General features: G+C 43.7%; 1 protein-coding gene across 11 annotated transcripts in view; it reads right to left on the bottom strand.

Moving 5' to 3' along the window:
• st3gal2 (ST3 beta-galactoside alpha-2,3-sialyltransferase 2) overlaps positions 1–24,945 on the bottom strand; it is a 782,475-nt gene that overhangs the window by 390,534 nt on the left and 366,996 nt on the right. For 2 of the 11 annotated variants that reach the window (XM_085990961.1, XM_085990962.1), the window contains exon 2: positions 5,996–10,911. The exons of the other annotated variants lie outside the window; for them this stretch is intronic. In XM_085990961.1, the coding sequence (XP_085847087.1) occupies positions 6,491–8,086 (1,596 nt within the window). In that variant the 5' untranslated portion in view covers positions 8,087–10,911 and the 3' untranslated portion in view covers positions 5,996–6,490. Of the gene's footprint in view, positions 1–5,995; positions 10,912–24,945 lie in introns of those variants that run through there. 11 annotated transcript variants of the gene reach the window in all.

Genomic DNA, 24,945 nt, shown 5'->3' with positions numbered 1-24,945 from the left:
ACAGTGCCAATACCTGTCTCTAATCAATATATACAGTGCAAATACCTGTCTCTACGCAATATATACAGTGCCAATACCGGTCTCTATTCAATATATTCAGTGCCAATACCTGTCTCTGGTCAATATATACAGTGCCAGTACCTGTCTCTGTTCAATAAATACAGTTACAATACCTGTCTCTATTCAATATATACAGTGCCAATACCTGTCTCTATTCAGTATATACAGTGCCAATACCTGTCTCTATTCAATATATACAGTGCCAATACCGGTCTCTATTCAATATATACAGTGCCAATACCTGTCTCTACTCAATATATACAGTGCCAATACCTTTCTCTACTCAATATATACAGTGCCAATACCAGGCTCTGGTCAATATATACAGTGCCAGTACCTGTCTCTATTCAATATATACAGTGCCAATACCTGTCTCTATTCAATATATACAGTGCCAATACCTGTCTCTATTCAATATATACAGTGCCAATACCTGTCTCTACTCAATATATACAGTGCCAATACCTGTCTCTACTCAATATATACAGTGCCAATACCTGTCTCTATTCAATATATACAGTGCCAATACCTGTCTCTACTCAATATATACAGTGCCAATACCTGTCTCCACTCAATATATACAGTGCCAATACCAGTCTCTATTCAATATATACCGTGCCAATACCTGTCTCTATTCAATATATACAGTGCCAATACCTCCCTACTCAATATATACGGTGCCAATACCTGTCTCTACTCAATATATACAGTGCCAATACCTGTCTCTGCTCAATATATACAGTGCCAATACCTGTTTCTACTCAATATATACAGTGCCAATACCTGTCTCCACTCAATATATACAGTGCCAATACCAGTCTCTATTCAATATATACCGTGCCAATACCTGTCTCTATTCAATATATACAGTGCCAATACCTGTCTCTACTCAATATATACACTGCCAATACCTGTCTCTATTCAATATATACAGTGCCAATACCTGTCTCCATTCAATATATACAGTGCAAATACCTGTCTCTAATCAATATATACAGTGCCAATACCTGTCTCTATTCAAAATAGTGCCAATACCTGTCTCTAATCAATATATACAGTGCCAATACCTGTCTCTAATCAATATATACAGTGCCAATACCTGTCTCTATTCAATATATACAGTGCCAATACCTGTCTCTACTGAATATATACAGTGCCAATACCTGTGTCTACTCAATATATACAGTGCCAATACCTGTCTCTACTCAATATATACAGTGCCAATACCTGTCTCTACTCAATACAGTGCCAATACCTGTCTCCACTCAATATATACAGTGCCAATACCTGTCTCTATTCAATATATACAGTGCCAATACATGTCTCTACTCAATATATACAGTGCCAATACCTGTCTCTACTCAATATATACAGTGCCAATACCTGTCTCCACTCAATATATACAGTGCCAATACCTGTCTCTATTCAATATATACAGTGCCAATACCTGTCTCTACTCAATATATACAGTGCCAATACCTCCCTACTCAATAAATACGGTGCCAATACCTGTCTCTACTCAATATATACAGTGCCAATACCTGTCTCTGTCCAATATATACAGGGCCAATACCTGTCTCTATTCAATATATACAGTGTCAATACCTGTCTCTACTCAATATATACAGTGCCAATACCTTTCTCTATTCAATATATACAGTGCCAATACCTACTCAATATATACAGTGCGAATACCTGTCTCTATTCAATATATACAGTGCCTATACCTGTCTTTATTCAATATATACAGTGCCAATATCTGTCTCTATTCAATATATACAGTGCCAATACCTGTCTCTGTCCAATATATACAGTGCCAATACCTGTCTCTACTCAATATATACAGTGCCAATACCTGTCTCTGTCCAATATATACAGTGCCAATAACTGTCTCTATTCAATATACACAGTGCCAATACCTGTCTCTATTCAATATATACAGGGCCAATACCTGTCTCTACTCAATATATTCCGTGCCAATACCTGTCTCTACTCAATATATACTGTGCCAATACCTGTCTCTATTCAATATATACAGTGCCAATACCTGTCTCTATTCAATATATACAGTGCCAATACCTGTCTCTGCTCAATATATACAGTGCCAATACCTGTCTCTACTCAATATACACAGTGCCAATACCTGTCTCTATTCAATATATACAGTGCCAATACCTGTCTCTGCTCAATATATACAGTGCCAATACCTGTCTCCGCTCAATATATACAGTGCCAATACCTGTCTCTACTCAATATATACAGTGCCAATACCTGTCTCTATTCAATTTTTACAGTGCCAATACCTGTCTCTATTCAATATATACAGTGCCAATACCTGTTTCTATTCAATATATACAGTGCCAATACCTGTCTCCACTTAATATATACCGTGCCAATACCTGTCTCTACTCAATATAGACAGTGCCAATACCTGTCTCTACTTAATATATACAGTGCCAATACCTGTCTCTACTTAATATATACAGCGCCAATACCTTTCTCTGGTCAAGCTATACAGTGCCAATACCTGTCTGTATTCAATATATACGGTGCCAATACCTGAGTCTACTCAGTACATACAGAGGCAATACCTGTCTCTGCTCAATATATACATTGCCAATACCTGTCTCTACTCAATATATACAGTGCCAATACCTGTCTCTATTCAATATATACGGTGCCAATACCTGAGTCTACTCAGTACATACAGAGCCAACACCTGTCTCTATTCAATATATACAGTGCCAATACCTGTCTCTGGTCAATATATACAGTGCCAATGCCTGCCTCTACTCAATATATAAAGTGCCAATACCTGTCTCTACTCCATATATTCAGTGCCAATACCTGTCTCTATTCAATATATGCAGTGCCAATACCGGTCTCTATTCACTATATACAGTGCCAATACCTGTCTCTGCTCAATATAAACAGTGCCAATACCTGTCTCTACTCAATATATACAGTGCCAATAACTCTCTCTATTCAATATATACAGTGCCAATACCTGTCTGTATTCAATATATACAGTGCCAATACCTGTGTCTACTCAATATATACAGTGCCAATACCTGTCTCTACTCAATATATACAGTGCCAATGCCTCTCTCTATTCAATATATACAGTGCCAATACCTGTCTCTATTCAATATATACAGTGCCAATACCTGTCTCTACTCAATATATACAGTGCCAATACCTGTCTCTACTCAATATATACAGTGCCAATACCTGTCTCTGTCCAATATAAACAGTGCCAATCCCTGTCTCTATTCAATATATACAGTGTCAATACCTGTCTCTACTCAATATATAAAGTGCCAATACCAGGCTCTGGTCAATATATACAGTGCCAGTACCTGTCTCTATTCAATATATACAGTGCCAATACCTGTCTCTATTCAATATATACAGTGCCAATACCTGTCTCTATTCAATATATACAGTGCCAATACCTGTCTCTACTCAATATATATAGAGTGCCAATACCTGTCTCTACTCAATATATACAGTGCCAATACCTGTCTCTACTCAATATATACAGTGCCAGTACCTGTCTCTATTCAATATATACAGTGCCAATACCTGTCTCTATTCAATATATACAGTGCCAATACCTATCTCTATTCAATATATACAGTGCCAATACCTGTCTCTACTCAATATATATAGAGTGCCAATACCTGTCTCTACTCAATATATACAGTGCCAATACCTGTCTCTACTCAATATATATAGAGTGCCAATACCTGTCTCTACTCAATATATACAGTGCCAATACCTGTCTCTACTCAATATATACAGTGCCAATACCTGTCTCCACTCAATATATAGTGCCAATTCCTGTCTCTATTCAATGTATACAGTGCCAATACCTGTCTCTACTCAATATATACAGTGCCAATACCTGTCTCTATTCAATACAGTGCCAATACCTGTCTCTACTCAATATATACAGTGCCAATACCAGTCTCTACTCAATATGTACAGTGCCAATACCTGTCTCCACTCAATATATACAGTGCCAATGCCTGTCTCTATTCAATATATACAGTGCCAATACCTGTCTCTACTCAATATATACAGTGCCAATACCTGTCTCTACTCAATATATTCAGTGCCAGTACCTGTCTCTATTCAATATAGACAGTGCCAAAACCTGTCTCTATTCAATATATACAGTGCCAGTACCTGTCTCTATTCAGTATATACAGTGCCAATACCTGTCTCTGTTCAATATATACAGTGCCAATACCTGTCTCTATTCAATATATACAGTGCCAATACCTGTCTCTACTCAATATATACAGTGCCAATACCTGTCTCTGTCCAATATATACAGGGCCAATACCTGTCTCTATTCTATATATACAGTGTCAATACCTGTCTCTACTCAATATATACAGTGCCAATGCCTGTCTCTATTCAATATATACAGTGCCAATACCTACTTAATATATACAGTGCCAATACCTGTCTTTATTCAATATATACAGTGCCAATATCTGTCTCTACTCAATATATACAGTGCCTATACCCGTCTTTATTCAATATATACAGTGCCAATATCTGTCTCTATTCAATATATACCGTGCCAATACCTGTCTCTGTCCAATATATAGAGTGCCAATACCTGTCTCTACTCAATATATACAGTGCCAATACCTGTCTCTGTCTAATATATACAGTGCCAATAACTGTCTCTATTCAATATATACAGTGCCAATACCTGTCTCTATTCAATATATACAGGGCCAATACCTGTCTCTATTCAATATATACAGTGTCAATACCTGTCTCTACTCAATATATACTGTGCCAATACCTGTCTCTATTCAATATATACAGTGCCAATACCTGTCTCTATTCAATATATACAGTGCCAATACCTGTCTCTACTCAATATATACAGTGCCAATACCTGTCTCTACTCAATATATACAGTGCCAACACCTGTCTCTATTCAATATATACAGTGCCAATACCTGTCTCTACTCAATATATACAGTGCCAATACCTGTCTCCACTCAATATATACAGTGCCAATACCTGTCTCTGCTCAATATATACAGTGCCAATACCTGTCTCTATTCAATATATACAGTGCCAATACCTGTCTCTACTCAATATATACAGTGCCAATACCTGTCTCTGAGCAATATATACAGTGCCAATACCTGTCTCTGATCAATATATACAGTGCCAGTACCTGTCTCTACTCAATATATACAGTGCCAATACCTGTCTCTACTCAATATATACAGTGCCAATACCTGTCTCCATTCACTTCAAAAGTTACATTCTTGCTTCTTCTGCCCATTGACCAGGCCTGTCCCAATCCCTTTGGATTATCATACAACTACCACAAAAGCAGAGAAATATCACCTCAGCTTTGTGACATTTGGAAACACGCTCCCCAGTTATGTTGTATAAAACCTATGCAAACACACTGAATCCACATAGCTGGGAGGGTGGTGTGGTGGGGTTGTGATGAGGGGAGAAACAGGGACAATATTGTCCACAACAATAAGCTCTTTCAAAAGGATACTAAAAAACAATGGGGATTGATGATTCTACACATCATTCAAAAATATACCAGTAACATTGACTGAGTCCTTGGTGTATTCTCTGTGATCTTGTGAAGATTACGTCAATTATTGATTGCCCCTTCTTAACCAGAGGGACTGGGTTATTCACTGGTGATGTTTCTAGGCTGAATTTCACTGTGTGCTTATGCAAAATATTAGATTCAAGTCACAAGAGCTATCTGTTCAGTCCTTTCACACCTTTTATGAGTTTGTACTGGCCGCGCTAGACGTGCTCCAATCTAGTTATCCAGCAAGTTAAACACTTATTCAAAAATAATTCTTCGTGAAGCCGGTTGCTGTTTTGAAGCTTTCCTTGAACAAATTTGTGAAACTGTAAACAAAGACAAAGTATGTTTTGTACATAACTGAGTACTATACATTCGATATTACATAAGATATAAACATATTTACAACAGTAGAATAGACTAATTGTATAACTAACTAACATTTGGACTAACTTCTATAACTATCAAATATTAACCTTATATAAACATAGTATTATCAAAATATTACTCTGACAACATTGCTATTATGCTAAGGAACAAAGATACTCACAGATATTGCGCTTGGCCTAACATATGAAATCAGATTACATTGGATTGTAAAACCCTTATGGAATCCTCCATTACTGCCAGGTTCTTCCTGGAATTCTACTTCCTGTGTTACACAGGAAGAAAGGAACAAAGGTCAAATGACCTCACACAGGAAGAAAGATCAGATGACCTTTCCAGCATACAAACTGTTAACACAATAACCACCACCAGAGGGTGCTATCTGCACACATAAAATGTTCACTGCATGTAAAAAGTCCATTGGTACAGAACACTCCCCATCTGGGGTCGTTAATGACTCCACATAGTCCGAACTCTACTTGTCACTGGAGTCCTCTGGCGACAAAAGAAGAACCACCTCAGAGGCAGTCCGTCGGTGTCGATGATAGGATGCAGCTTCCCTAGACTGCTGTGAGGGGATAGGTTGCGTTCTGCTATGCACAGTTCCAATCTGGGTCTGGTGAGGTCTGGCTGGGGCGCCAACTTGCCTCTATCAAAGACGAAGCCGATTTTGCTTTGTCCTTCTTGAGTGGTGACCTTCAGATAAGCCACACTTGCAATGGCCTTAGCGGATGCGTCTGCAAAGACACAAAGCTCTTTGAATTGGGCATTTAAGGGAGAGAAAGACGAATAGCAGCGAGGTATTCGGATCTCCTGTAAGTCTTGGAGTGAGTCTCTCCATCTGTCCCACTCTGCTTCCATCTCTTCAGGGAGAGGTGAATCCCACTCTTCAGCGCGTGTGGAGAGTTCCCTGAGGAGCAGCCTGCCTTGTATGGTGACAGGGGCTAAGAAGCTGAGAGGGTCGTGTAGGCTGTTGACTGTCGAGAGCACTCCTCTACGTGTGAAGGGTTTCTTGGCGTCTAGGACTTGGAACGTGAACGTGTCTGTTGCTATGTTCCACGACACCCCTAGGCTACGCTGTAGGAGGAGGTCATCAGTGAAGAGGTCTAGGTCCTTGACGTCCTTAGCATGATCTTCAGGGGGGAATGCCTCCATCACTGCTGGTCTGTTAGAGGCTATCTTATGCAGCCTGAGGTTGGATAGTGCAAGTAGTTCCTGGGCTCGTCCGAGGGTACTGATGGCCTCTGCTTCGGTCGGGAATGACTTCAGTGCGTCATCGACATAGAACTCTCGTTCGATGAACCCTCTCACATCACTGCCAAAGTCGTCGTCTTCTTCCTTGGCAGCCCTCCTTAGTCCGTATATGGCGACAGCAGGGGATGGGCTATTCCCAAAGACATGGACACGCATTCTGTAGTCCACAATGTCTCTATTGGGGTCATTGTCCCGATACCACAGAAAGCGGAGGAAGTCTCTGTGGTCTTCTCTCACCATGAAGCAATGAAACATGTGCTGGATATCGGCAGTGATGGCGACGGGCTCTTTCCTGAATCTCATGAGCACTCCCAAGAGGCTGTTGTTAAGATCGGGCCCTGTGAGGAGTACGTCGTTGAGAGAGACTCCCTGAAATGGTGCACTGGAGTCAAACACCACGCGGATCTGTTCCGGCTTTTTGGGGTGATAGACTCCAAAGGAAGGGAGGTACCAACACTCTTGGCCTTCCTGGAGTGGAGGAGCTATCTCTGCATGATCGTTGACAAGCATTTTCTTGACAAATTCTAGGAAGTGTGCTTTCATCTCTGGCTTCTTCTCTAGTGTGCGACGGAGTGAGTTAAGACGATTATAGGCATACCCCCTGTTGTTCGGCAGCCGTCGTCTGGGGTTCCGGAAGGGTAAGGGTGCAACCCAGCTGTTAGAGCTGTCACGAGAGACCTCATTGTCCATAATCTGGAGGAACCTCATGTCGTCGATCGATGGAGCAAGTTTGTGGTCGTTGGCGGTGCGACAGAAGACTGACTGACCCGGGTTCTCTCCAGTGAGCATCATCTGTGTGCTGTCTGGAGATCAGCGCTGGGGTTTTCTGAGGCTGAGCCGTATGACTGAACTTCTCTGTCACTCGGATCTGACTACTGCATGGGGTAAGGTAGCTTGGACGACCATTCTCCAAGATGGAAGTCTTGAGTGTGCTCACCTGAGATGGCTTGTGAGTGCCCTTGAGGCACACATCTCCAACAACGACCCAGCCGAGGTCTAGCCTTTGGGCGAAAGGGGCGTCATGTGGACCGTTGATCTGCTCCCTTATCTTATGTACCCTCAGGATGTCTCTTCCCAACAACAGAAGTATGCTTGCATCTGGATCAAGAGGTGGGATCTCGTCTGCAATGCGTCTCAGATGACGGTGATGACGAGCTGCATTCGGAGTGGGAATCTCAGAACGGTTGTCGGGGAGTTGATTACATTTGATGAGTGTAGGAAGGGGGAGACTAATCTTCCCGTCGGCTGACTCAACAACGTAACCGCAGGCCCTCCTGCCGGCTGTTTCTGAAAGTCCAGCACACGTCTTCAGCGTGTAAGGCGACGGACTTCCTTTGACCTTGAAGATGTTGAAGAACTCGGATCTTGCTAGAGAACGATTGCTTTGTTCATCTAGTATGGCATACATCTTTTCAGATTCCTGACGACATCCTGCAGGGTACACATTAACGAGGCATATCTTGGAGCACGCTCTTGCGCTCACTCCTTCTCCACACACCTCGGTGCACCTGGATGTAATCTCCGTACCAGCAGCTCCCTCTCTCTTCCCGCCGTGCTCTGATGCGGGAGGAAGCGTCTCTGGCTTCCAAGGAGCTGGGCCTGGGTGTAGTGCTGAAACATGCCGATCACTTTCACATTCAGTGCATTTTGCATCCACCTTGCAGTTCTTGGCGAGATGGCTCGTGGACGAGCAGCACCTGAAACATATAGAGTTCTCTTTAAGATATTGTTTCCGATCTTCCAGGGACATCTCCCTGAAGCCTCTGCACTTCTTTAAAGAATGGGGCTTGTTGTGGATAGGGCATTGTTTGCTCATATCCTCAGGTTTCTTCTGAATCTTTGTGTGCTCAGTTGAGGACACTTGCATTCTGTGGACAGATATTGGTCTTTCCATGTCTGTCGAACTTGTCTCTTCTGGCAAGTGCTGGGTGGGAGGAGAAGAAGTTGAAGCTGGGGTCGTTCCTGGCTTTGGCTTCTTTACGGATGAATTTAACGAACGCAGAGAATGGTGGGAACGCCACGTTGTGCTTTAGCTTGAACTTTGATCCAAACGTTATCCACTTCTCCTGCAGGTTAAATGGAAGCTTCTCAATGATGGGACTTACCCCTCTGGAAGTGTCTAAGTACGATAGACCGGGTAGGTAGCCGTCCTGCTTTGCGACTTTGAGTTCCGACAGCAGATCTCCAAGGTCGCGGAGCTTCTGGGGTTCCTTACTCGTCAACCTCGGAAAGTTCTCCAACCTGTCAAAGAGAGCCCTTTCAATGGCTTCGGGCGAGCCGTAGCTTTCTTCCAGCCTTGCCCAAGCCTTCTTCAACCCCTCTGGCAGCTGTCCCACATTGGCCGCTTTTATCCTGCAGGCCTGTCCGGCGGACTCTGGGCCGAGCCATTTGATAAGGAGGCCGAGCTCTTCTCCTGCCGACAGGTCTAAGCCTGATATGGCATCGTGGAAGCAGGACTTCCAAGCCCGATAATTCTCCGGCCTGTCAGCAAACTTGATTAACCCCGAAGTCACCAGCTGGGTGCGTGCAAGGTACTTGGCGAGGTCGTAGGTGCTGGGACCTGTGCCAGGGTTGCCTTGGCTGGGGGCTCTGTTGGGGGTCTCAAGGAACCAAGAGGGGATTTGCCTCTGACTTTCTCTATTCGGCGTCCTATTCCTTTGCACCGTGTCTTCCGTTCTGCTGGGGGAGACTCTGCGGCTTGAGGCACGCCGTCTGCTTTGACCTTGGTTCGCAACTTGTGGCATGTTATACGAAGTGCTTGCGTCTGTAGGGATGTGCGGGCCTCCATCCCTTTCTCCTGTAAACCGTATGTCGGCATGGTTGCTCACGTAATCTATGGTGCGCTGTCGTGGACTCTGCCACGGAACGGGAATTAAAGGTTTGTAAGCTGTCTCGGGAACAGCTCCCTCCAAAATTGCCTCGAATACTCGTGTCTCGGCTAATGCAGCATCTATCTCTTTTTGTTCCTGCAGAGCGTCTAATGTGGCTTGGAGACGGGCCTGTTCAGCTTGTCGTTCAACCTGGTGACTTGCCAGGTCAGCTTGGTGTCGGGCCTGTTCGGCTTGGGATCGGGCCTGTTCGGCTTGTGATTCAGCTTGGAGACGGGCCTGTCTTACTTTTATTTCTATTTCACTGTCCGCATGCGCAGCTCTGGCTTGAGCTGCTACTAGCTTAGCCCGCGCTTTGGCGATGGCTATGCTTACTCTAGAACCACCCGATGACCGTGAACCAACTTGCGATCTGTAGTAACCGGAGCTTATAGACCGATTGTCACGTTCTACAGTTTCGTCTGCCTGTTTAAGGTCTTCTACTTGCTGCAAAGCATTTTCGTTATTACCTTCTGACATGTTGATGTGAGGTAGATGTGCTCTACGAGGTTAAGGCTTACTCTGGGTTCCTCCTGCTCCGCTCTTCACAGCTAGCCGTATTGCTATCTTTTCACTGATATCTTTTCACTGATATCTTTTCACTGCTAGCTGTATTGCTATCTTTTCACTGTACTGGCCGTGCTAGACGTGCTCCTATCTAGTTATCCAGCAAGTTAAACACTTATTCAAAAATAATTCTTCGTGAAGCCAGTTGCTGTTTTGAAGCTTTACTTGAACAAATTTGTGAAACTGTAAACAAAGACAAAGTATGTTTTGTACATAACTGAGTACTATACATTCGATATTACATAAGATATAAACATATTTACAACAGTAGAATAGACTAATTGTATAACTAACTAACATTTGGACTAACTTCTATAACTATCAAATATTAACCTTTTATAAACATAGTATTATCAAAATATTACTCTGACAACGTTGCTATTATGCTAAGGAACAAAGATACTCACAGATATTGCGCTTGGCCTAACATATGAAATCAGATTACATTGGATTGTAAAACCCTTATGGAATCCTCCATTACTGCCAGGTTCTTCCTGGAATTCTACTTCCTGTGTTACACAGGAAGAAAGGAACAAAGGTCAAATGACCTCACACAGGAAGAAAGATCAGATGACCTTTCCAGCATACAAACTGTTAACACAATAACCACCACCAGAGGGTGCTATCTGCACACATAAAATGTTCACTGCATGTAAAAAGTCCATTGGTCCAGAACAGAGTTACTGGTGTATGCAATACATTACATAGAAACATAGAAACTAGGAGCAGGAGTAGGCCATTCGGCCCTTCGAGCTTGCTCCGCCATTCAACGAGATCATGGCTGATCATCCAAACCCTAGCACCCGGTCCCTACACCGACAGCCATCCCACCCAAGCCCTATCCCCGTAACCCCACGTATTTAATCCCCCCTAACACTAAGGGCCAATTTTTTATCATGGCCAATCAACCTAACCCGCATATCTTTGGACTGTGGGAGGAAACTGGAGCACCCGGAAGAAACCCACGCAAACACGGGGAGAATGTGCAAACTCCACACAGACAGTCACCCGAGGCCGGATTTGAACCCGGGTCCCTGGCGCTGTGAGGCAACAGTGCTAACCACTATGCCACCGTGCTGCTAAAGCTGGCATAGCTAAAGATTGGGTATTGCAAAGGGTTAACAATTTGTCCTTTCACCCCAGGGACCCAAGTTAGAATCCAGCCCAGAGTGAGGAAGGAAAGATTCATAGAAACATAGAAGGTAGGAGCAGGAGTAGGCCATTCGGTCCCTCGAGCCTGCTCTGCCATTCAATGATATCATGGCTGATCATCCAAATTCAGTACCCTGTTCCTGCCTTCTCTCCATATCCCTTGATCCCTTTAGCCTTAAGAAATATATCCAACTCCTTCTTGAATATATTTAATGAATTGGCCTCTACTGCCTTCTTTGGTAGAGAATTCCACAGGTTCACCACTCTCTGGGTGAAGAAATTCCTCCTTATCTCAGTCCTAAATGGCTTACCCCTTATCCTTAGACTGTGACCCCTGGTTCTGGACTCCCCGACCATCGGGAACATCCTTCCAGCATCTAGTCTGTCTAGTCCTGTTAGAATTTTATCAGTTTCGATGAGATCCCCTCTCATTCTTCTAAACTCCAGCGAGTACAAGCCCAATCGACCCAATCTCTCCTCATACGTCATTCCTGCCATCCCAGGTATCAGCCTGGTGAATCTTCGCTGCACTCTTTCCATGGCAAGAACATCCTTCCTCAGATAAGGCGACCAAAACTGCACACAATACTCAAGATGTGGTCTCACCAAGGCCCTGTACAACTGCAGCAAGACATCCTTGTTCCTGTACTCAAACCCTCTCGCTACGAAGGCCAACATACCATTTGCCTTCTTAACCGCCTGCTGCACCTGCATGCTTACTTTCAGCGACTGGTGCACAAGGACGCCCAGGTCTCGTTGCACTTCCCCTTCTCCCAATCTATTGCCATTCAGATAATAATCTGCCTTCCTGTTTTTGACACCAAAGTGTATAACCTCGCATTTATCCACGTTATATTGCATCTGCCATGCTTCTGCCCAATCACCCAACCTGTCCAAATCATACTGGAGTTTCTCGGCATCCTCCTCACAGCACACACGCCCACCCAGCTTTGTGTCATCTGTGTTGTATCCGTGTGTTAATGGAGACACGGAATGCAGGAGTTGGTTTAACAGGTGTTTACTGAACAAAGTCTGAAGGTGAACTAAAAGATACAAGACGCTATACAGGCTTATATACCCGAGTGGTCACTACCGGCATTACAGTACACAGGGACTCTTAAAGGTACATACACTACAATTCCTCCCCTTTTAGATAAATAGTACATAACATTTTAAGTAATCATTAATTAACATGTTTACAAGAACAATAATCTACACATTTGCTGCAGTTAATCAATTATAGGTCAGTCTCTCTGGAGGCTCCCTGACTCGGTCCGGATAACGCCTCGGTGGTGCAGTAGTTTTCGGTGGTGTAGTAGGTTCTTTTGGCAAGGTCGATTCGGCTTGAATGCCAGTGTCGGGTTCATCTGGTTCCAGTATCACCGGATCGGAGGTAGATACTATGGGTATCTCTGCTTCATCATTAGGCATATAGAGTTGTGGTGTAGGTTGTCCCTTTTCGGATGACTCTATGATCTGGTCAGCATGGCGCCTTATTATGCTTTCACCAATGTCCACGGTATACATCAGCGGTCCTAGTCGTGTGCAAATAGTTCCAGGCTGCCATTTCTCGGTACGGTAGTCCCGGGCCAAAACTTGTTGACCTATCTGGAAGGTTCTAGTTGGCCTTTCATTCATGCCTTGAAATTGCCAGTTCTCTACGTCCCTTCTGATGTTTGGCTTGATCAAACCCAGCCGGCATCTTAGTCTTCTATTGAAAAACATCATGGCGGGAGTTTGGTTTGGAACCACATGTGTTGCATTCCTGTACGCAAACAAGAAGTTATCTACCTTATGTTGTAGATTGATGTCTTCATTACCCATGGCCTTTATGGCCTTCTTGAAGGTCTGGACAAACCTTTCAGCTAATCCATTGGTGGCGGGATGGTATGGGGCGGACGTGTAGTGCTTAACCCCATTGTTTTTTAAGAACTTCCTGAATTCTTCGGACACAAATTGCGGTCCATTATCAGAACAGATTTGTTCAGGCAGCCCATTCCTGGCAAATATGGTCCTTAATACTGTGATGGTTTTTTCCGTGGTGGTGGAGGACATCTTTATTACCTCCGGCCACTTGGAGTGTGCATCAACCGCGATTAAGAACATTGAGTCCATAAATGGACCAGCAAAGTCGATATGTACCCTTTGCCATGGAGATGAGGGCCGCTCCCATGGATGTAGAGGGGCTTGTGGTGGGGCGTTTTGGACCTTCTGGCATCCTAGACAGCTCTTGGTCATTTCTTCGATGTCTCCATCGATACCTGGCCACCACACAAACGCTCTGGCTAGGTTCTTCATTTTCACTCCACCAGGATGCCCCTCGTGAAGCTCCTTTAGCACTTTATCCTGGAGTTTGGGTGGAATCACCACTCTGGATCCACACATCAAGGTTCCTCGGCACACTGACAGCTGTTCTCTTCTTTGCGAGAATGCTGGCAACAGTGGTTCGCCATGTGCTGGCCATCCCTTCACCGTTAAATCATAGACTCGTGCGAGAGTCGGGTCATTTCTCGTTTCCTTTTCAATGGTAGAATTTGTTACTGGTAGACATTCCACTATGGTTGAGTGGAACATCTCCACTGGGTCCAGTGTAGGTACCTCTTCTACCGTTAGCAACGGTAGGCGCGATAAACCGTCAGCATTCCCATGCTGTTTTGATCCTTTGTACTCTATGTCATATTGGTGTGCCCCTAGGAAAAGGGACCACCTCTGTAGCCTTTGTGCTGTCATAATGGGAACGCCCTTTTTAGGGTTGAATATGGAGACGAGGGGTTGATGGTCAGTCAACAAGGTAAATTTTTGTCCGTGTAGGTAATGGTTGAATTTCTTCACTCCCCACACCAGGCTGAGTGCTTCCCTGTCGATCTGGGCATAGTTACGCTCAGCTGAGTTCAATGAGCCTGACGCAAAAGCTATCGGCCGCTCCGAGCCATCAGGGAATCTATGCGATAATACCGCTCCTACGCCGTAAGGGGATGCATCGCACACCAGTCTGATTGGCAGTGATGGGTTGTAATGAGCCAACACTTCCTTGGACGTGATCAAGCCTTTGCATTTATGGAAGGCACGTTTACAGTCTTCGCTCCATTTCCAAATTACTCCCGTTTGTAGCAGTGCGTTAAGAGGGTGCAGAACAGTTGACAAGTTCGGTAAAAATTTATGATAGTAATTTATCAATCCCAGGAACGACCTTAATTGTGAGACATTTTCAGGTGCTGGGGCTTTTATGACCGCTTCAATTTTTTCAGGTGTCTTATGCAACCCTTCTTTGTTAATTATATGGCCACAATATGATATTTGTTTCTGGAAAAATTCGCATTTGAGGCGATTTGCTCGTAGGCCCCGTTCTCTCAGCCTAGTGAGCACCTGCTCCAAATTGGCACGGTGCTCGTTGTCGTTTTCTCCTGTTACAAGGATGTCGGCTAGGTAGCATTGAGTCCCCGGAATCCCTTGCAGGACTTGCTCCATAGCTCTTTGCCAGATAGCTGGAGCTGATACTACTCCGAAAACCAGTCGATTGTACTGGTACAGGCCTTTGTGTGTGTTTATCGTGAGATACTTTTTAGAGGCCTCCTCAACCTCCATCTGTAGATATGCCTGTGCCAATTCAATTTTGGTGAAACGTTTCCCTGCGGATAGTGAGGCGAAAATATCTTCTATCCTTGGAAGAGGATACTGTATCGTGTGAAGGACCGGGTTTACAGTCACCTTGAAGTCCCCACAGATGCGAATTTTACTCTGTTCTTCAGATTTTTCATTATTCAACGTTTTCTTCATGACCGGGACGATGGGTGCTGCCCACTCGCTCCAATCTACCTTGGATAACATGCCTGCTTTTTCCAAATTCTCCAGCTCTGCCTCGACTGCTGGACGAATTGCGTATGGCACCGGCCTTGCCTTAAAAAACTTGGGAATTGCCGCATCTTCCACTTTTATTGAGGCGGTGACGCCTTTCAAGGTTCCTAGTTCCTGTTGAAACATTTCTTTGGTGTTAGCCAAGATGTCTTTTAATCATTCAGGTATGACATCATCATCATTTCTTTTTCTTACTGGTCACCGTCAGTGCCTGAATGGAGTGCCAGTCTAAACGTATCTTCCTGATCCATTCACGTCCCAACAACGGTGGACCACCATCTTGCAGAACGTATAAATACAACTTCTGTATTTCCTTGCCGTTGTATACAACATGCACCCTTATTTTCCCTCTGGGGTATACTTTCTGCCCCGTATATGTCTTCAAGATAATGGATGTGTCTTTGTAAGATATATGCGGAAATAGCCGCTCGTAATCCCGTCGACTTATGACGGTCAGAGCTGATCCTGTATCTAGCTCCATTTTAACTGGGGACCCCGCTATCGTGAGGGTAACCCAAATGGTCTGGTAATCTTCTTTGGCAATTACATTATGTAATTTGAGACAGCTTAGTCTCTTGTTTCCGGAGTCGCTATCGCTCTTCTGGTCTTCGGAGCTGCTGTCCGTCATCATTTGTACCTTTCTGTACTTTTCCTTATTGATTTTTTTTCTGGCAGTGGATTTTTTTGTTTCCAGATCGACATACACGTGCAATGTGTCCCATCTTTCCGCATTGCCTGCATGCTTTGTCCTTGAACCAGCAGTCCCTCTGGTCATGGGTGGATCTGCCGCAGCGATAACATCTCTCGAAACCCCGTGTCATTTCATGGGTGCCGAAGTCCTGTGGCTTTTGCTGTATCTCTGCAGCTCCTCTTGCTGCTGCTTCGTATGATACAGCCATACTGAAAGCCTTGTCCAGTGTCAAATCTTTCTCAGAAAGTAGCCTTTTCTGTGTTCCTTCACTTAGGAGACCGCAGACGAATTTGTCTCATAGAGAATCTGCCAGTCCTGCCCCGAATTGGCAGTGCTTTGACAGCTTTCTTAATTCAGTGAGGTAATCAGCGTTACTTTCATTCTTGTGCTGATTCCTCCTGAAGAATTTGAATCGTTCCGCTATCAGCAGCGGTGTTGGGTTTAAGTGCTCCTGTAGGGTATCAACAATCTCCTTAAAATTCTTGTCCATCGGTTTGGCTGGAGTGATTAAGTTTCGTAACAGCCCGTATGTCCTTGCGCCCATCAGATTTAGAAGTACCAATGCCTTTTTATCATCCTCTACTTCATTCGCTGTGCAATATACCTCCACTCTTTCCACATATGTGGTCCAATCCTCTATATCACTATCGAAAGCAGTAATATTGCCAGTCTTAGGCATCCTGAAAATCAAAAATGGCGCCTCCCGCGCTTTCCTTTCTTCCCTGCCGAGAAAAAATGGCGCCTCCCACGCTTTCCCACCGCTGCCGCTGCTGACAACACTGTTCTCCGCGGTTTTTATTTACACAGATATTTTTAATCGTTGGAGACTCGTTCCCACCGGACTCTCTGGGACTTTTCCCTCCCTCTGCTTGGTCCGAACGCCAACCTGCTTTGCAGCGCCGGCCGTCTCCCGAGTGCTCCACCCTCCGTCTCTGTTTGCCTCCGCCTTCCGACTCGCTGCTCGGCCCCGCTGCAGAGCCACCCGATCGAGCCCCAGCCCGCCGCCCAGGAAGGATTAGTGCAGTACCTGCCACCAGCCCGGCTAGCTGGTGAAACCACAGTTTTTTTTTTTTCGTTTTATTTCTTCGACCTTCGTCTGAGGAATCGATCTCCTTGAGGTGCTGCCGAATTGCAGGCAAGTCCATTTCCAATTCGTCGCCACTGTTGTATCCATGTGTTAATGGAGACACGGAATGCAGGAGTTGGTTTAACAGGTGTTTACTGAACAAAGTCTGGAGGTGAACTAAAAGATACAAGACGCTATACAGGCTTATATACCCGAGTGGTCACTACCGGTATTACAGTACACAGGGGCTCTTAAAGGTACATACACTACAATCTGCAAACTTGGAGATATTACATCTAGTTACCTCGTCCAGATCATTAATATATATTGTGAATAGCTGGGGTCCAAGGACCGATCCCTGCAGTACCCCACTAGTCACTGCCTGCCACTCGGAAAAAGAGCCGTTTATTCCAACTCTTTGCTTTCTGTCTGCCAACCAGTTCTCTATCCAAGTCAATACCTTGCCCCCAATCCCATGTGCCTTAATTTTACACGCTATTCTCTTATTCGGGACCTTATCGAAAGCCTTTTGAAAATCCAAATACACCACATCCACTGGTTCTCCCTTATCTATTTTACCAGTTACATCCTCAAAAAATTCCAGTAGATTAGTCAAGCATGATTTACCTTTTGTAAATCCATACTGACTTTGTCCGATCCGGTCACTTTTTTCCAAGTGCTCTGCTATTACATCCTTTATAATGGACTCTAGCATTTTCCCCACTACCGATGTCAGGCCGTTTTCTCTCTACCACCCTTTTTGAACAGTGGGGTAACATTAGCTACCCGCTAATCCATGGGTACTGTTCCAGAGGCTGTCGAATTTTGGAAGATGACCAGCAATGCATCTACTATTTCTAGGGCCACTTCCTTAAGTACCCTAGGATGTAGATTATCAAGCCCTGGGGATTTATCGGTCCTCAATCCCATCAATTTCCCTAACACCATTTCCCTACAAATACTGATTTCTATCAGTTCCTCCCTTTCATTAGACCCTATGTTCCCCGACATCTTTGGGAGGTTATCTGTGTCCTCCTTTGTGAAGACAGAAACAATGGGCTGGATTTTCCTAAGCCTCTGGAGTCGGGTTGGAGGCGTGCGGGCGATAAAAATCGGAGATCCGGGGGTCCCGACCCCATCCCGCCTCCAACCCGCCTCCATGTCAATTTCATAGGAGTCGGGTTGCCGACAAGTGCTGGAACCCGACTCCCAGAGGCGGGAAGGGATTAAAGGCAATTAAACTGCCTGTTAACAGGTAGTTAACAGGTAGTTTTTTGCCTATTCGCGATTTTTATTGCTGGTTTGTGGGCTTCCCGACAGCTCCAAACCACGAAAAGTTTTCGAGGCGGGACGTGGGTCTGAGGTCTTGGAAGGGTCGAGATGCCCAGTGTTCAGGTGAGTGAGGGGTGCAGGACTGCAAAGGTAAGTGTTTTGCAAGTGTTTAAAGTGTTTAAATAAGTTTAACTTACTTTTACTTAGCTTTACAGGAGTCCTGCATTCCGGTGTCGGGAGTCGGCTGCAAGAACAACAGAAGCTCCGATTTTTAAAAAAAAATCAGCTTCTTGGTTTCTGCAGCAAAATGATTTTAAAGTTATCCTGAGAAAGGACTGAGGCTGAATTAGCATGTTTTTCAGTGCTTGACAGCTTCAAACAGCTGTTAAACACTGATATTTCATCTGCCAAAAGCTTTTGACAGATGAAATGTCAATCTCTGACGTCACCTGTTGCCGGGTGGCCCTTAATTGGCCTGCTGAGCCCGCTGGGTGGGCTCAACAAGGTCAATCAGAGGAAAATCCAGTGGGTTGGCCACATCTCCGTGGAGGCGGGACAACAAGCCCGAATGTGGGTTTCCCACCTCCAACCCGCCCCCGTAGCAAAATCCAGCCCAAAGTATGTATTTAATTGGTCTGCCATTTCTTTGTTCCCCATTATAAATTCCCCTGATTCTGACTGCAAGGGACCTACGCTTGACTTCACCAATCTTTTTCTCTTCACATATCTATAAAAGCTTTTACAGTCAGTTTTTATGTTCCCCGCAAGCTTACTCTCATACTCTATTTTCCTTCTCTTAATTAATCCCCTTGTCCTCCTTTGTTGAATCCTAAACTGCTCCCAATCCTCAGGTTTACTGCTTTTTCTGGCCAATTTATATGTCCTCTCCTTGGATCTTATGCTATCCCTAATTTCCCTTGTTAGCCACGGTTGAGTCACCTTTTTTGTTTTATTTTTATGCTAAACTGGGATGAACAAATTCTGTAGTTCATCCATGCGATCTTTGAATGTTTGCCATTGCCCATCCACTGTCAACCCTTTGAGTGACATTCCCCAATCAATCCTACCCAACTCGCACCTCATACCATCGTAGTCTCCTTTATTTAAATTCAGGACCCTAGTCTCTGAGTCAACGATTTCACTCTCCATCTTAATGAAGAATTCTATCATATTTTGACCGCTCTGACCCAAGGGGCCTCGCACAACAAGATTGCTAATTAATCCTTTCTCATTACATAATACCCAGTCTAAGATGGCCTGATCTCTAGTTGGTTCCTCGACATATTGGTCCAGGAAACCATCCCGTATACACTCCAGGAATTCCTCCTCCACAGTATTGTTACTAATTTGGTTAGCCCAATCTATATGTAGATTAAAGTCACCCATGATAACTGCTGTGCCTTTATCGCACGCTTTTCTAATTTCCCATTTAATGCCATCCCCGACCTCCGCATTACTGTTTGGAGGTCTATATACCACTCCCACTAACGTTTTCTGTCCCTTGGTATTTCTCAGTTCTACCCATACAGATTCCACATCATCAGAGCTAATATCCTTCCTTTCAATTGTGTTAATCCACTCTTTAACCAGCAATGCTACCCCACCTCCTTTTCCTTTTTGCCTATCTTTCCTGAATATTGAATACCCCTGGATGTTGAGTTCCCAGCCTTGGCCACCCTGGAGCCATGTTTCCATAATCCCAATCATATCATATTCCTCTCTTACTGGCTGCTAAGATTCCACATGAAAGGAGCATTTTTAACTAAGTAGTTTCGAATTTGAAACCTCACTCAGAAAGGTCACAAAGATGGTTAATGCGGAAGAGAAAATGTCACATTGGTACAGTGGGGTGATTCTTCTGAGGCATGTTGTTGGGGAGGGGCAGAGCAGAAGGAGTCTTCCTCTACATTTAGTCATTCTACACCTGCCCTAGCAGTGCAAGGTGCTGAAATTTGGTGCCTGAACTGTGAAAATACCCCATTCCACAATGCTGACATCCCTTGCCGTGAAGAGCAGAACAAAAAGAGAACATATTCATCAATATTTAAATGGAGAGGGTCTATCGTGAGCCCTCTTAAAAAGACAGTCATACAAACACCGAAGATTAATCTTACTCTTATCATGGTTTAGAAACTTTATTCAGTGATTAGCTGAGGCATACAGAAGAATAAGGTGCCAGGTTTGATTCTCGGCAGCTGCTGAATTTGTTGCAGTTGCAGTTGTGGATGCTGCAATTGGCCTCATTGTCCCTGAGTTAGGGAAGGGATGGTCTTGACCACCATCCAATGACGCTTGCTGAAAGTGCAGGTGCATGGATGTTGGGTGAGGACAGAATCAGGATTTGGCTGTGACATGCTGATGTTCATTGTTAAGGCTCACACATTAAGGGCACTCAGCGTCAGTGCAATCATACACCCAGTAAACAACTTCAGGAGGCGAGATACATTGGTGAGAGAAGAAAAAAAACCTTTAATGTCCTTTGTTTCTGTACTTACCTTTCAATATTTTTCTTTGAACAATGTGCTGACAACATAATTGGCGGGGCGAGGGGGAACTACTGGTATCAGTTACTTAGAAAGGAGCTGAATTCAGATAGTTCAGTGCAAAGTGCTCCATAGTTGATAAGTACATGGCAGCAGTTATTCATTGTGTGTGAAGTGCTTTGCAACATTCAACATGAAAATGAGCTACTTAAGTACAAATTTTCCATTTTTTTTCCCCTCCATTTAAAAGAAATTTCTCCTGCCAATTTCTGCTCATGGTTTCATTGTGCCTTTTAGGGTTGCACAAAATATTTCTCGTCTTTCCACATAATCATGAGCGCTTGATTCAATCATATTCCCCTTTACTCTACTTTCTCTAATGAGAATAGGTTTAATTTCCGTAGTCTTTTTTTTAACCAACTGTTAGGAACTGCAGCCGTCTATAACACATTATTAGCACAGAAAAATTTCATATTTTTTCTCTTGTACCGTTTAGATTATTTTTTGATCCACACAAATGGAACCAATTTAGTTGAGACAACCCACACACAAGGCACTGTTAGAAAAACATAGCTGCCTTAATTGGTCTCCTGCTGATCGAATGCTGGTTTCCTGTTCAAATGTGAGCCAGCTCTGCCTTCCAGAGTTTTTAAAATGATTGAACTGAATTCCAATTTCCTGTACACACGTCATTACAAGTTGAAGAAACAAGGGAGAATGTGTGCTCCCAAGAGAATGCCGACTTCCCTACCAGATGGGACACTGCTTGACACTGGTTGTTTGATATGCGTACTCGGTTAGAGTTAAAAGTGTTTAGCACAGGGGATGGAGATTGGTCTGGGATTTTTTTTAGTGTAATAAAAATATACTCATTAGCAAATCATTATATGAAGCAATACATTGCTAGTCGACCTTCACTGATGCTGCTCCTGGAAAACATTTTTTTAAAGTATATTCACTATATTATATGTATTGCACTATATTATTTGAATATATATCCTACTATTCCATTGCTCATCACTATATTACATCTATATATCTCTACTGATTTTATAATAAATATGAAGAAAATATTGAATCCTCCCCTCCCACTTTATTCTACATATGACCCTGCAACACATTTATGAAGGAAATTATTGTTCGTGGTCAAGAAAAGCAAGCTGAACTACTTCATGATATCGTTTTAAGAACATAAGAATTAGGAGCAGGAGTAGGCCATAGGGCCCCTTGAGCCTGCTCTGCCATTCAATAAGATCATGACTGATCTTCGACCTCAACTCCACTTTCCCACCCAATCTCCATATCCCTTGATTCCCAAAAAGTTCAAAAATCTATCACAGCCTTGAATATACTCAATGCTTCAGCATCCACAGCCAAAGATTCACAACTCTCTGAATGAAGAAATTCTTCCTCATCTCAGTCTTAAATGGCCGACCCCTTATCCTGAGACTATGCCCCCTAGTTCTAGACTCTCCAGCCAGGGGAAGCAGCCTCTCGGCATCTAACCTGTCAATCCCCTTCAGAATCTTATATGTTTCAATGAGATCACCTTTCATTCTTCTAAACTCCTGAGCGTATAGGCCCAATCTGCTCAATATTGATTCTTATCACGGTGACTTAGTTACAAGGGATTAATGAGCAGGGTTTATCAAGAAGTGATGACAGATGGGATTATTCTGTCATATTGTTGCCATGGAGCAATCATATTGCCCAAAAGGACTGAAGAGTGGTTACTGTGGAAATGGTCACATGGTTCCCAGAGACCAATGCATAAATAGAAACCCACAAAATCCCTGCCCTGTCCCCATTCAGCCTGATTTTACTGTAGTTGGCCCAGAGCCCTGTTACGGAACAATCAGATTGACTACATACTTATAAACTGCCAATGAGATTGCTAGAAACTGACATGACTGGAACATTCACATCATTACCGATGAGGCGTTCTCTTGGGCAGAGACACTCTCCTCACTTGTCATAATCGGCCATATTTTGCTGTAGCAGGGCATCTCACGGCATCTGGCATTAATTAGGCTTACTCTTGCACATTTCGAATGTTTGATTTTTTGCGTGGCAAATTGCTGGAAGTGCGAGCTGATAACGTTGCAGCAAGGGAAACAGGGCATCTGGGACATGAGTGAACAGGGCAAGCAACTGTGTATCTCCTTAACCAATCAGATTAAAGGAATGTGAAATTAACAGTGCAAGGACTGAGAAGGGAATGTAAATTAGAGTGGGTGAATTCAATGTCAAATCCAGTACAAAAAGAGAAATAAAGAGAGGGAAATAAAGATTGGATTAAGAGAGAGAGAAAAGAGACAGAAAGGAAAAGTAAAAAAAATGTTATTTTAAATATTACATTTTTAAAGTCTCCAACAACAATTAAAAGCTGAAGGAATGAGACTCCACACATGTAATAGTTAATTTTCAGTGCCAGAGAGGTTGATTGGCAGTATTTAACACTTAGCACATCATTAAAAGGGTACTTAGACTGAAATGGACAAGGCTTATCTTTCTGTGGCGAGTTTAATTTGTAACTACCACGCAAATACAGCAACTTCACGCCATTCAATGCATTTCAATGGTGAGGCAGGTAACGAGATGCCATTTTCGCAAAGCAAACGGCGGAGCTGCATATCTTGTACAGCAACCTTTGGGCTTTTGAGTTTAACCGCGCATCTGCCCCTTGCCTGAAGTTGCTGTACCATTTATGCATAAATAACAGCGACGCCATTAGCCTCACCGTTGTTTTGACAGAAAATTATGGTGCTATGACTTCTCTGCAGTAAACTGGAGCACAGTTGAGTCATTAAAAATATCTTTATAAAGTACCACTAACATTGTAATCTCACATGATCATTACTGGCCATTGAGATTCCTGGAAAATAACAATTGGAAAAGCCACACAATTACAATTGGCCAATAAGATTGCTCATAGAATCATCGAAAGGTACGGCATAGAAGGAGGCCATTTGACCCATCATGTCTGTGCCAGCCGAAAAAGAGCTATCCAGCCTACTCCCACTTTCCAGGTATTGGTCCGTAGCCTTGTAGGTTACGACATTTCAAGTGCATATCCAAGTACTTTTTAAACGCAATGAGCATTTTTGCCTCTACCACCCTTTCAGGTAGTGAGTTCCAGACTGGCACCAACCTCTGGGTAAAAAAAATTCTCCTCAACTCCCCTCTAATCCTTCTACCAATTACTTTAAATCTATATCCCTTGGTTATTGACCTCTCTGCTAAGGTCATTCCTATCCACTTTATCTCAGCTCCTCATAATTTTATACACCTCAATCAAGTCTCCCCTCAGCCTCCTCTGTTCCAAAGAAAACAACCTCAGCCTATCCAATCTTTCCTCATAGCTAAAATGTTCCAGTCCTGGCAACATCCTCGTCAATCTCCTCTGTACCCTCTCTAGTGCGATCACATCCTTCCTGAAATGTGGTGACCAGAACTATACACAGTACTCTAGCTGTGGCCTAACTAGTGTTTTATACAGTTCAAGCATAACCTCCCTGCTCTTATATTCTACGACTCAGCTAATAAAGGAAAGTATTCCGTATGCCTGCTTAACCAGCTTATCTACCTGATCCCTCTGATCCTCTACACTTCTCAGTATAGGATCATAGAATGGTTACAGCACAGAAGGAGGCCATTCAGCCTGTCGAGCCCGTGCCGACTCTCTGCAAGAGCACTTC

Source organism: Somniosus microcephalus, chromosome 6 (assembly GCF_052327205.1).
Source record: "Somniosus microcephalus isolate GS21.2 chromosome 6, FLI_Smic_1.0, whole genome shotgun sequence".
Taxonomy (NCBI): domain Eukaryota; kingdom Metazoa; phylum Chordata; class Chondrichthyes; order Squaliformes; family Somniosidae; genus Somniosus; species Somniosus microcephalus.
The sequence above is the reverse complement of the archived record's forward strand: the minus strand, read 5'-3'. Positions and strand labels throughout refer to the sequence as shown.